Here is a 14,024-nt window from a genome sequence, read left to right on the forward strand (position 1 = left end):
TTGTCTGACATAATAAGAATTTTCTTTCTTTTTTTTTTTTTTAAAGGGCTCTGTAAGAAAGTCAACTGATGGGGTGGTGGTGGAAGAGAACAGAAAGTGAGAGGTGCCTTTGAAAATGGTAGTTCTTAATGAGAAATTTGTTTGTGATGAGTTAAAGCCTGGGAAAAATTATACGCAATAATGGTAGTCATGGATTTGGAAATTCTCAAAGGCCCTGGGATATAACCCTTATGAATGCCAAAAGTCTTTGAAATTTCATTTTCCTGTGCACACAGATGCTTTTATTTTTAGCCAGAGCCTGGAGTACTCAGGAGACACCAGTGCATTTCTATCTCCTGTAGCCAGTTCCAAATCAGATTGCTGAATGAACTCCATGTGCCAGACGCTCCACTTTGTATGTCTTTGTGTGTTCCCTCATTTAATGCATGATGGCAGGAGTTTTTATTTGCATTATTCACTGCTACACCCTCTACCCACAGAAGAGAGCCTGGCCCTAGTGCATAGTCAACAATCACTAAACAGCTGTTAAATAAATGAATAAATGAATGAGTGAACGAACAATAGGTGTGTGGGGTTATGAACCTCACTTAACTGATCAGGCCCCTTTTGCTCACAGTAAGGCAGCTAATAAGGGAAAGGGTCGAAATAAAAACCTAAGGCTTAGAAAACTTCCTCTAGAGCATATTTTTGTAGAAATGATGAAAAAAATGTAATGTTTTTCTTTTTGAAGCCTAGGTAAGCCCTCTTTACTAAGCATACCTTTGTCTAAAGACTCCTAGTCCTGGTTTTATCTGTGTTCCCAGTTACTCTGATATAACTGGTCACTAAGGACAAAACACCAGCAAAGGTGATTCTGGGCGGCCACCTCTGTAGCAGAGTCAACATCTCTTCCCTGAAGTGTGACAGCTGTCAAATGGAAATACCCCAGGAAGTCTGCCCCACCTCCTGCAAGCCCCCATTACCTGCTGCACGCCAGCGTTGCCCCCATTCAGAATGGCGATCCCCAGCTTCAGAGTCTCCACCACCATGGGGCTCATCTCACCTGCCGTGGTAAAGATTCCGTTGAATCACCAAGGAAACAGAGGGTAAATCACATCTACTGGGCTTTACCTGGACCCGTTAATAATGACGTCACGTCATGGTGTGACATCTCTGTGGTAGCTAAGGGGCCCGTGTAGAAATCCCAGAAATCACCTTTGCTGGCGCTTATCATCTGAAGGACCATCTCTGCGGCTCCACGCTCATGCAGCCGAGCTTGCTGATAGAGGGTTTTCTGCTTTTCCATTTCTTTCTCCTAGAAAAAAAAAAAAAGCGGGAAAAGATCTGTTTACCCCCAGAGAATCCACCGTGGTCAGGTGAGTTGAGAGAGAGAATCTTTACTTGCCTAAGAAGGCAACAAACATAATTTTGAACAAAACAGACTTTGGAAGTTTATTTTTAGATGCTGTCCAGCTTTCCAAAACTGTCCACCCATAATTTACTCACCTTTCGATGTGGAATTTTCTACTTTTTGTACTGATAGGTAACACAGTCTGTTCCCCTGTGATACTATAATTATAGGAAGTGACCCCAGATTAAAATGTGCTTGCTTTCAATGTTCAGTCATACAGGAAAACCTGCTGAGGGCTCAGCTGGAGTTTATCTGTAGGAAACACCCACTTACCCAGAATGCTCAGACCACACTTAACTGAGACTCTACCAGCTATGAGATGCTAGAATGTCAAGGCCTTCCAGAACTGTAATCGTCTTCATTTACTTTTACTGTTGTATACTTTGTCTGTAAAACAGTACAAGTAAACTCATGTCGCTCTATCTTGAGAGATTCAGGGTCCTGCACTGCCTCAAAATTAAGATTGTGATTAAGTACGTTTACAGAATAACGGTGCAAAAAACCATCCAGTGTCTCTACCGCTGTGAATTTTCACTTTTGAACGTTTGAATGTGCCCTTCTACGGCCCCTGTTACCACCACACTTGGGTAGAGGTAGGAGATTTTCCAGAAGAGCAAAGCTGTGGGGCCGTTTGCTGACTGAGCCAAGAGACAGACAGCAACCACAACTAATGTATTTGCCACCAGACACCTGTGGTGGGTGAGCCATGTGGCTAATGTCAGCACCCACCCCTGAAGGCCCTCCTGCTGTCTTCCATCTTAGTGAGAACTTACTTCAAACGTTTTTTCCTTGTCTTCTTCCCCTTCTTCGTCTTCCCCACTCTGACAACTCTGAATTGCATGCAGCAGGGAGAGGAGGAGACAGACAAGCAAATTAAAGGTGAGCCTTGTATGTATATGTATGGCTGGTTCACTTTGTTATACAGCAGAAACTAACACACCATTGTACTCCATTTATTGGAGTACATTATACTCCAATAAAGATGCTAACAAAACAGAACAAAACAAAAAGGTGAACCTTGTAAACAAGACTCTACGGTGTGAGGGAAGGGGACAGGATGTAATTCACAGGTACCTCAGGACCTCAGCACTCTGTAAAACCAAGAACATTTGGACCACTGCAGGCAACATTCAACTATAAAGGCCACCTTTGCAGTTACCACGGGGTTCAGAAATGAGAAACGGGAACGCCGAGATCACACAGTCAATGGGGACCCATCGGGTTGAACCACAGACCTGAACTCTTCTACTTAGTAAAGTTCTGGTGTAAATCGAGAGACAAGAGCACAGGGAGCTGGCCTGTCTCAGCAAGAACCAGGGGGCTTGGACAAAAGATTAGGGAAACCCAGACTGTGAATCCCAAAGTGACCCCATGGTGCAGCTGGTAGGGGAATGGGCACTCCTGTACCCCAGCCTACCCCCCTTGCCGCCCGACATGAAGTTCTCCCATTTGAGAAGCAGCAGTTTGCTTAACCACTTGGCATTCCAGAGGCCACCGTCCCTCTCTGTGACACAGAAACGTCATCTCTGGTCACTCCATCTCTTCCAGAACACTAGGAACTTCCTGTAGTCTCTAGGCCTGTTTCCAAATGTACCGAACTTCCTTCACCTACAGATGTGTCTGAACGGCTGGACGTGTTCTGAGCACTGAGTAAAAATACGAGGATGAAGTGGATGCCTGAGCCCTGATTAGCTGGCTCAGAAGCATCATGAGAACCCAGCCACCAGACCCACTGTTTCTGCAAAGCATCAAGGTTTCTACAGGATGATGGGAGAGTGGTTTATTAACGCTGCCCGTATGGCACGGGAATTGTGTGAGGCCTGGAGCCCAGGCCATGACCCAGTCCCAGGCCTGCTGCTTACTGGGACAGTCTTCATGTGCCTGAAGAGGTCTAAGGGAAATAGAAAGACTGAGACAACGGGCAGAAAACCCACGTGTACCTTGGCCATCATGCTGGCATAGGAGGTGTACAAAGGGTCGTCTTCCAGTTTGCTGGAAAGAATGGAAGAAATATTTAGCAGGCTACCTTTGGACCCAGCAGAAAAGACCAAGTGCCGTATACATCTTCAATGTACTAGTGAATTAATTAGAAACTCCCTCCCTCACCCCGATTCTTAGAAACCACTGTGAAAATCTGAATCAGCCTTGGCTTGACATGGAATTCAGGGAGGAAGTTACAATTTCAGGCTGCTTCATCTTCAGACTCAGGCGTTATGATGAAAGGCCTTAGGTAGCTCCCCTAGAGGTTTCTTGATGGCCAAGAACAGAGCAGCCAGGAGGGCTGCTCGAATCTGGCATCCCCTCTGTGCACACTGCAACCTGCGGGAGGACGGTTTGGGGTCGACACAGCTGCGCCTGTGCCTGGGACGAGCAGGGCGCTCCGGCAGTGCTGACCTCCTCTCTGTGAGAGCATTGCGGCTAAAGTGGAGTATGATCTGATGAAGTGGGTCCGGCTGCTTTTCTGTCTCCTCCGCCTCTTCTTCTTCCACCTTGGGAGATCTCTACACAAACCAAGGCAGACAGGTTTCAGGCGCGGATTCCAGCACATGGCACACCACCGCATGCGAACAAAGGTAAGAGCACCAGGCACAGAGCGCATCACCTCAAAGCACAGAGAGAAACCGCGACGTCATATGTTTATTTCAGGACAGAAGCCCTAAGGATGCAAGGTTTGGGAATGAAATATATGTATTTTTCAGCCAATTAAAGAAACACTGCAGTTTGGGGGGTTAAAACGAAATGAAAGGAAAAGCAAAAGCCTGACCGCAGGGGAGGCGCTACAGACCCCAGTTAGCAGAACTCTCATGCAAGCTCTGGGCACCCTCGGTCAGGAGGGAAGCCCTGGAGAGTCCCCGAGAGGCCGTGTCTCTCCGTCAACACCTGACATTCCTCTTGGAGAGCTGGGCTGGGAATAGGTGTTGGGCAAGAGTTATAAAGCACTGGGGCTGTTTTGGGGTCTATTACTATTCTAGACTCAACCCACGGAAACAGTTCTCTTTCCTGCCCTCACCCCTGACCCTGAAAATCTTGCTGTTCCTGAGAGATGCCATCCTGGAGCTGTGAGCCTTGCAGTTTCTCCTCTTTTCTCTCTCTCCTTTTACAGAAAGGGAAATAGCAGCTGATGCCAGACGTATAAGTGGATTTTCCAGCAGTGGCAGAACAAGCAGGATGGACCATATTCAGTAAATTGGTGAGAACTGCGCAGGTTGTGTGAATGGTTCAGAAGAAGGGAGAGGGTTGAAATGATGTTCATTGTCAACGTCACACTAATCAAGAAACTGGGAAAACCAAGTGACTGTCTTTCTCACCGACAGGAATATATGAAAAGACTGAAGGGCATAGAGAGAAATGGAAAGAAAATGCGGGAGGAAGGATTAAAGGAAAAAAGCCAGGAAGAGGATAAGAAACAGAGGGAGATGAGGAAAGGGAAAGAGAATGTAACATGGAAAGTGTAAATATGAGAAACACAGGGCAAGACTAATGGAGAGAAGTAGGGATGAGAGAAAAAGATAGATGGGAGAAATAAGGAGAAAGAGGAAAAGAACCAGGGCTTGGCCAAAGGAGAGGAGGGTGTATTTTCTTTCTGAACCAGGATGAAGCTCAGTGTTGCTGCCGCGATAAGCTTTTCCCCTTGCGTGTTGTTTCAAGTAGTTTTAGAGCATGAAGCCTGTTAGAGACGAGGCGTGGCAAATCTTCAGAAGGGCCAAATACAGAACTGTGAGATGCAGGAAGGGCATTTAGATATGCCTTCCCCAAAGTGGAGCTACTGACCGGACATGCAGGGCTTTGGCTGGGGTGGCTGGCCTCCTGCAACCAAGGGTGCTCAAAACTTAACTTAGCATGAACTTTCCGAGGCACGGCTGCGCATCCCAAGCAACATCAGCTGTTAATGAGGACGGGGGAGGATGATCACAGGACCAGCCCCTCCAAGTGAAATTCATCCTCTGGCTCTTATGACCATTATTAGCAGGGTTTCCCCTGATAACTTATACAGTTAGCTCCTTTCAGATTTATACACCCAATTCTTTGCGCATCTTTAACGGTTATAACGCACACACATGAATACAAAAATCAAATGCATTCGCACCCGTATCTGCTCCCAGTTGAGTCAGTACTTACAGCCAAATCCTGTACTAGTTTCTCTTCAAAGGAATACTCCTCTGTTTCTATCCAAAATCTCTGATAGCCATGGAGGAAGAGGTTAATAGAGCGGTGCCTGAGCGGAAGGGGTGAGAGTGAGGTCAAGAGGGGTCCACGGGACACCTTGTTTTAGTTTGGGCGGTTAACGGTTAGTAAGCAGTTTTTGTACAATCCTTATCTTCTGATTGGTCAGGGTAGCCAAGAGCACACCGTAAGCATTCGTTTCAAAGAAACCAGAACCCTCTAACGTGGCGGATCCTGAATATCTGGTTCAAGACCTGGAGGTCACCGTAACCCTCCTCCGGTCTCCTTGGGTCTTTATCATGTTTTCCCTATAGTGAGAATTCATTAGGCCAAGGAACAGTCCTGAACTATCTGCTAACTACGGCGATTTGGTTATGCATTTTGGCGGATCCCATGTCCAGGTGATCCAATCTAAATCATGCTGATGGTGAGGGGGTCAGTCTCAGATACGCTGAAAGCAGCAAAGCGTGGCTCCTTTAAGGGCCTCTGAGGAACCACAGCTGCAAGGGCTCCAGGAAGCAAAGCTTGGGCACGCTGCACAACTTCCGTGTGCTTCACAGGTTCTAGCTGTGGCCCTGGTATGTGGGAACACTGGATACACTGGCACAAGCCACTCACTCCCTATAGGACAAGACGGACGTCTGGGAATATTAGCCGCTGAAGAGCCAGTAAGCGGTTACCCAAACGTGAGGAGGAAAGGAGAGAAAAGGAAGGTCAAGACCAGAGTCATCGAGACCTGGTCACGGTTTCCAGTAGAACACAGCCCTTACCATCTTTCTTCAAAATCTGACCAATCAGAGTTTTTTTTAAAAATTGTACAAATTTGTGTCTTTATGGGTCATGTTAAATCATGGTCAAGAAAGGAGGAGTGTGCAGAGAATGAGCGGGTCTCTCCACAGGTTACATTACCATTAAAATGAGTATAAGCCTGTCATACTGAGTTTTTTCATTAACCTTTTCCAGCCAAACCCGTTGAAAGGTGCTCAGGAAGAAATTGTTAATTTTGTGTCTGGGGAAAAGCATACAGGTTTTCTTTTAAAAACTCACATCAGAGAAACAGTTTCCATATGATAAAATAAATCCCTTTAGCCCTTTAGTTTGGAAGACTTCATGTAGTTTAGATCCTCATAAGATGGAGAAAAGGAGCGGACTCCACCACTAGCTTCTTAGGTAGTTAGTTTTTATTGTCGTTATGAAATCTACGCATAATTCTCCATGCTAGGGAGAAATCCAGGGCAACCCTCTAAAACAGCTGGGTTAGGGGCTGGGGTGGCCACGTTTCATCAAGGACACAGTGAATTCCTGGACTTACTATTATCCATACAGGGAAAGAGTCGTTGAAGGAGCAACCAAAATATTACGGTACTAACATTGTCAGTGGATTTAGGAAAAAACTGCTTGTTTTTGAGAGATGTAATTGCCGCCTAGCTGGCCCTGGAGGCATGAGCTTAAAGCTGAGCCCTTCTGGAGGTCACGTTAGCACATCAGGTATGGCTCTCTACCAGAGGGGAAAGCCAATGCCTCCTTGATGTTTTACCACTTCTAGAAAACAGACAAAAGTCCTAGGCGTGTTTGCGTTTTCTACTGGACTATACATTTCATTTGTCTGCCAGGGCTTCAGCAGGCTTCATGCCCATGACTTCCTGACTTAATTTATTAATGAATTCTACTTGATTTGTGATGCCTCCACCTTTCCAGAGACACTAGTTTATTTTCTCAGGAGACCTGTAGGAGCAGGTGTGTGTCTCAGAGGCCGTGATTCTCCACCATCTTCAAAGACCCTAACTAGGAGAGCTCAGTTGGCCAGCTGGCTCAGGACAGGGATATAGGACACTCTCGACAGATGATGGCCAAGATGCACAATTAGATGAAAGCAAAATGTCAAGCACAGGAATACTCTTTCATCTGATATTCCAAAGAAACACATTTATTTACATGGGATTCAGAATTTACTTGGCCAAGTCAGTTTATTTTTCCTGACCAGGTGAGGACGTTCCTATTGATTTGAAAGGTGATGAAGCAGTGGCTATTCAACTACCAGCTTTGTTTATGATCACAGGCTCAACCTTACTGACTGTGCAATTAGTTTGAGGATGGGAACGTTGCCGTATCACCAATGACACCGAGTCAGCCTCAGGGGTCGACACTGGCCCAGTCTATACCGATGCTCTGCCCTATGTTGACACAGCATGTGTTCACGCACAATCCAGAAAAGCCTTCACATATATTTGACTTCAGATTATAGACTAAACATCCAGGGAAAGGCCTCATGCCCATGACTGGCCTCTTGGGCCATCTCTAACCAGTGCCCTTTCTTTATCCTGAAGGCAAGTACATCATGCTGAAGAAGTCTCAGGTTACATTTCTGTACTTGCTGAGGAAACATAATAATTTTGGTGTCATCCAAGTACTTGAACATGGAAATATTGTTTGATCTGTGGATGGAATTTGGGGCAAAGTATTTTAGAAAGCAGTTCCCTTTTTCCAGGGTGCCTTTACAGCTGCACAAAGAATCCCACAGGGCAAAACTAGAGAGCTTCCATCTGCTTACGTGGCTGACTTTACAGTGCAAAACGGTGAGCTGAGGCAGGCTTGGGGGCACGAAGGAATCTCAACTATTTTCAGTTTTTATGCTTACCTTAGCAGGCCATTATACTACGTGCAGACTGTAATGGCTCTGTGGGTGAAGGACTCCAATCTCTACCTCTGGGATCATGAGGGTCAGGGCCAGAAGAGAGCACAGCTCTGGGAGGATACCTTAATTCTCATCTCTGACTCACATGCCAGGAGAAAATGACAGAATACTTGCCTGGGCAGGTTGTAGAGAGGGGCCATCCTGAAACAGGCCACCACTGCCCGTTTCCGCTGCTTTGATAGCAGTTTGTGCCAGACCGCCTTCTTGGACCTCAAAGGCTGTTCCACCTGAGAAGAAACCACATGGGTAGGTACACACCAGGCTGATCTGGGTGGCAGAAGGTAGCCACCTGCAGCCCAGACTTCTCAACCCTAGAAGAATTTTGATTTCTCAACTGTAGTCAGCAAAAGGTACCCAGCACTAAATGATTCAGTCTGTGGGAGGCTTAGGTTTTCTTTCTTTTCCCAACTGCTTCTGGTGGCTTATTGCTTTACAAATGAGTAGGGAGCTTGGATGGGTCATTTGAACTAATGGGAAAAATTTTTCAAACACTGGGAATGTTAAGCATTGAGCAGTCTTGCTACAACGAGGCACCAAGATGACACTTTGGGGGTAGGCCAGGATGATCCTTGTTCCTTGCTTTCTGTCTTACAAGGGTGCTCTTAACTAAGAGCTGAGTGTGAAGGAGTTTTATATTTTGCAGGGTAGTCTTCCTTCCTCAATCCTCAGGGTAGACGCTACTTACCTGCTCTAGGTGGAAGACAGCTGCTGAAATTCTCTGCACACGCTCCACTGTCTTTTCTGGGTTGGAAGGTTCTTCACTCTTCAAAACATCCTTGTATAGGTTCAGTTGCCACTTTACAGCCGGGTCATCAGACTGCAAATTGAAGCATGTACATGAAATGAGCAATCTCTTATATCTCTTGAACTGAAAAGGCCTTTTACTCCTAGCATGGTACCATAGTGTTCAAGAGTCTTTTCTATTAATTCCTCTCTCATTTTCTCTATTATCTTTTCCTGGAACAAAGCAGACGCTTTGTAGGAACTTCTCATTCTAGCCTATATGTCTCTTAACCTTCTGTCATATTTTCCACCCCTTTCTCTCTGCTCTGCCTTACGATTTCCTTAAATCGAGCTTCCAATTCATAAATTCTCTCTGCAGCTGTATCTACTATATTTTTTAACCTATAACTTGAATTTTTAATTTCAATGATTATTTTTAACTTTTAAAAATCACTGTGAGGTCTTTTTCAGTGCCACCTCCCCTCTCCTTTTTAAAAAATAATGTCCAAGTCTTGCTTTATAGTTTACATTGCTGCCTTTATCTCTTTAAATATTTCAACCACACTTTAAAAATTCCTTTCTGTAGCTCCTTAGGCTTGAATTCTTCATTTCGTGGCATTTTCTGACTCTCTAATGGTGGTGGATTTCCTTTCACACTGTATTTTTGTGAGCTTGTATTCAGGAGGAGTTTTGTTGACTAGCATCTCAGCCCATATTCTAGCAGGTAGACACTCTCTAAGTGGTTCCATGGCTGTTTTTACAGATGATTCATGGGTTTCACTGGTTCAAGGCCAGTTTTATGTACGTTTCTTGCTCTACATTCATGCACAGCATGGGAAGTTAGGCCCCACACTCCCGTTCCAGGTTACTAAAAACCCCAGCCCCTATAATATATATATCTGGTCAGGAGAGCTCTGCAAGTTTTCCCAACTGCATCATCTTCTCTTCATTACTATGATTTAGAGCACCTATTTTCTCGCACTTGGAATTTCTTTTTACTGCCTTTTTTGTAGTATATTTTACCCACCAGGAATTCCTACATATTTGGGATGGAAGTAGAGGCTATTTGTGTCACTTTAATCTTCCATCTCAGAGCATAATATAATGTATCTGAGGAAACAGCTGTTCAGATGTGCAGGCTTGGAAAAATCTTAAATAGCCTTAAAATCAAAATTGGTCTTGATTTTGTTTTGTTTGTTTTTTTTGGTTATATCAACTCAGGTACAAAGTTACTTTGTTTACAAATCTCTAGAGCTGGAAGTGCTAAAACGTCCCCCAGGTGTCTGTTCCCCTCTTTAACAAAGCTCACAGCCAGTAAATTCTGAGACCTAATCTAACCCCCCTGCTATGGCTTGATGCTCACACAGTGGGAGGTGGGAAGACATGTTTTACTGGGCCTCTCTGCAACAGCAAAGGAAAGAACAAAAATTAAGGGCCAAAAAAATGAAAAACTAAGGGCAGAGAGTTAGTTCTACCGATTAAGCACAAGTACTCTGAGGCTGTTTTTAGAACACATTTAAAAAAACATGAGTAAACTAAGTGGGTGTGTGGCACCCTGCAGCCAGAAGGAAGCCTGTGTGAGTTCTCATTGTCTTCCTGCTGCATCACCTTTTCCTGCAAGTGCAAGTTATTCCACAGATGTTCCTTCACCTCTTCGTCTGTGTCCTTCTGTGGAAAGAGATGTTGAATTTTATTCCTACACGTCAATATGGAAATATAAAGCAGGGATGCACTGAGGGCCAATGGACAGTTTTGCTGCAATCTTTATTACGAGGACAAAAGAATAGAATTGACAGAGACTCGTCCCAAAGGGCATGCGCTGACTCCCAAGTCAGCTGTAAAGACAATGGGGTGTTGCGACTTCCCTGGTGGTGCAGTGGTTAAGAATCCGCCTGCCAATGCAGGGGACACGGGTTTGAGCCCTGGTCCAGGAAGATCCCACATGCTGCAAAGCAACTAAGCCCATGTGCCACATCTACTGAGCCTGTACTCTAGAGCCCACAAGCTACAGCTACTGAGCCCGCGTGCCACAACTACTGAAGCCCGTGTGCCTAGATTCCGTGCTCCACACAAGAGAAGCCACCACAATGAGAAGCCCAAGCACCGAAACGAAGAGTAGCCCCCACTCGCCACAACTAGAGAAAGCCCAGGTGCGGCAATGAAGACCCAATGCAGCCAAAAATAAAATAAATTTAAAAAGATATATATATATAAATGGTAAATTAAAAAAAAGAAAAAAAGATGATGGCGCATTGCCTCTGTGCACCTTGGCACCTCTGTGTCCACTGGTCTCCAGGGAAGAAGGACAAATCCTTTAGGGGTTGAGCACTGATCACCACCACCTGTATTACATGCTCCACCAAAGCGGATGGGCGACTTACATAGCTGTACCGTGATTTTGCGAGGGAGATCAGCTCCTGATCGCCTGGGGTGCACATATTCAAACCAATGGGCAGCATTTTCTTGAGTGCAGCCACGATGAGGGAGGTCTGGATGGAATACAAGTCCCCCCTCCGCTTCGTCTTCTTCCTCTCCTGGTCCTGTCCTCCAGACTAGGAGATGAGGTTGAAACAAACGGGTTGAGTGACTCTGAAAGGCACCGCCTCACCTTGGAGGCAGCCTGCCTCCTGTGGCCCGATCAGTACAGGGTGGGCCTTTCTATTAAACATTTCAGAGGACAGTAAAGGAGCATATGAAACAAGGACAACCAGGTGGCCCTTCAAGACCGGCCCTGACCCTGAGCCCTCTCCTTGTGCGCATGCTCACGGAACCACGTGACCAGACACACACCACGGACACGCACGGTCTCTGATCGCTGACATCTGGGCAGTATGAACAAACTGGTGTTTCTACTAAAAGAATGATTCGATAACTGACAAAATGACTGCAGAGAAGAACTGAGAATCCTGATGCTGGGCGGCAGTAAACAAGTGAAAGAGCATCTACCCTAGAACAACTGCTGGTGGCCGGGGCTGAAGCGAGCCTTTTGGAGCACCTGCATCCCACTCAGCCTCTGCTCAAGGCAGCACACGTTCCTGCAGGAAAAGGGGAACCCCAAGTAGGTAGGGCTGCTTTGGCATCTGGCTGGGACAGAGTTAGGAGAAACAGTGCAGACAAGTGAGGGAACGCCCCAAGTCTGGGGGAGTCTGCCCTCTTCTGGTTACACTTGCTCACCCCATTCTGGGAGCGTTCATCCAATGAAGTGGGAGGTTTGAGAGAAGAGGCCAATGCACTAGGCTACGGCAGCCCCAGGCAACCGACTGAGGACCCTCTGCACCCACAGCACGAGGCGGGTATGGGTGGGCTCAGCAAAGCAAGGCTCTGCGGTGACCCGATTTTCCCGAGTCAGGTTCCAAAAGAGCAAAGCGGCCCGCGTGGTATGTCATTTGCTGGACCCTGCCTCAGCTGAGTGGGCTCTTGCTGGAAGTGAGGAAGGGCTGGGTGGCCAGAGGCAGAGAATGAAGTCAGGGACCATGACAGGGCAGAATCGGGGCTCATTAAAACTTCTGCTTTATGAGGGCCTTCAAGTGTTTGCAGCATCCAGGCGGTCACGCTGTGGTTCACAACAACCCAAACACATGAGGCTCTGGGAGCAGGGGAGAGTCCAGATGCCTCCTCTGGAATTGGCTTGTAAGACCTGGGGCCCTGGGCTGGAACAGAATTTGTTTTGTGAAGGACTGGCTTTCTGAGAGAAGATTAAGTATGGTCAGAATTCACACCGTCTTGGGGCTGATCTCTTTAAATTACTTCCCAAAGTGTGAAGGAAGTTCATAATTATTAATGGACACTCTTAAAATAGTGGCGACTTCTTCTACCCAGCTTGTGGTGGCTAAACCTTCGGGTGGTTACACCACAGAAACCACAGTGAAATCCCTGGCCAGCAAAACCCAGTCTGACCAAATACTGCCAGACGACTCTACTTGTGCCTCGTGCTCCAAAACAACAGGTCAGATCCAGGACAGCAGTGGGAGGCGGCAGTGAGAAACATGAGGAGGGAGGGGGATGTGAGACAGACAGGCAAGATACACAGTGTCTTATGTTCTAGACACACAGTAGACGGCTGATTCACACAAAGACCTCAAGAGCTCTATCATTTACCGAGTGCTCGCTGGGTTCCTTAGATGTTCTATCAGGTAGAGAATTCTAAAGGTTGTGTCTAACGCAGAACTCATTTAAAGTCTAAACTACCTTTGAAAATTGTAAGGGTAATTTGTGAGGTTCTATCTTCAGATTGTCCGTAGAGGATAGAACCCAGTTTTGTGAATATAAATTATGAGGTATTGTTACATATACATTACATATCAATGTAAGAGGTAAATAGTAACATGCAGTATACAATCAAGAAAGTATGCAATATAGAACTCTGTGGATTTGACATGCAATTTAAATAATTTCTTGCTCACTATTTTATTTGGCCAATCTCATGCTGTTCTAACTACAAATGCTAAATATATGACGTGGCTCCAACGTGCCTGCTACTTAAATAAAGCGTTTCTAATCCTCCCAACAAGGCTGAGATACCCAGTCAGTTTTATAAAGGGGAACATGATGTTCAGAGCAGTTAAGTGATTTTTCCAAGGTCACACAGCAGTTAAGAGTCTGGGCCAACATCCAGGCCGACATCTACCTGGCCAAGGCTCCATTTTCCTTTTCTAACTAAGAGCTGCACATGACCTGGTTCCTGCACATCTCCCTGTCTCTGCTACAGACCTGAGTGCAGAGGGCTTGGGACGAGTGGCAGCAGACACGCATCAGTGGAGGCATAGAGAAATATTTCCAGGCAATAACCTGTATAGGTTACTAGAAAATTGTCCCAGGGTTTATTCCACATTTTATGCAAAAACTCATGGCTATTTCCAATCCCTGCTGCTGATTCCAAATCCTTGACTTTAGTCCTTGGAAAACTCTCTTTGACGCATAGGAGCCTTGCACAAGAGGCAGACATGTATAGTGTGGAAGGGCTGGGATCACTAACAGCAGATAAGAGGAGTGAGTCTCCCGAGCTCTCGGCCCCAGTCAGCGTCCCTATCTGTTAGTATGCGGGCTGCAGAG

General features: G+C 46.0%; 1 protein-coding gene across 1 annotated transcript in view; it reads right to left on the bottom strand.

Annotated features, from left to right (window-relative positions):
• RYR3 (ryanodine receptor 3) overlaps positions 1 to 14,024 on the bottom strand; it is a 361,766-nt gene that overhangs the window by 38,935 nt on the left and 308,807 nt on the right. The window contains exons 71-80 of the mRNA XM_060002247.1: positions 11,354 to 11,524; positions 10,581 to 10,640; positions 8,935 to 9,066; positions 8,364 to 8,476; positions 5,510 to 5,606; positions 3,785 to 3,891; positions 3,331 to 3,382; positions 2,164 to 2,220; positions 1,195 to 1,294; positions 963 to 1,042 (exon numbers count right to left, since the gene is read on the bottom strand). Coding sequence (XP_059858230.1) covers positions 963 to 1,042; positions 1,195 to 1,294; positions 2,164 to 2,220; positions 3,331 to 3,382; positions 3,785 to 3,891; positions 5,510 to 5,606; positions 8,364 to 8,476; positions 8,935 to 9,066; positions 10,581 to 10,640; positions 11,354 to 11,524 — 969 coding nt within the window. The remainder of the gene's footprint in view (positions 1 to 962; positions 1,043 to 1,194; positions 1,295 to 2,163; positions 2,221 to 3,330; positions 3,383 to 3,784; positions 3,892 to 5,509; positions 5,607 to 8,363; positions 8,477 to 8,934; positions 9,067 to 10,580; positions 10,641 to 11,353; positions 11,525 to 14,024) is intronic.

Source organism: Delphinus delphis, chromosome 2 (genome assembly GCF_949987515.2).
Source record: "Delphinus delphis chromosome 2, mDelDel1.2, whole genome shotgun sequence".
Lineage (NCBI taxonomy): Eukaryota > Metazoa > Chordata > Mammalia > Artiodactyla > Delphinidae > Delphinus > Delphinus delphis.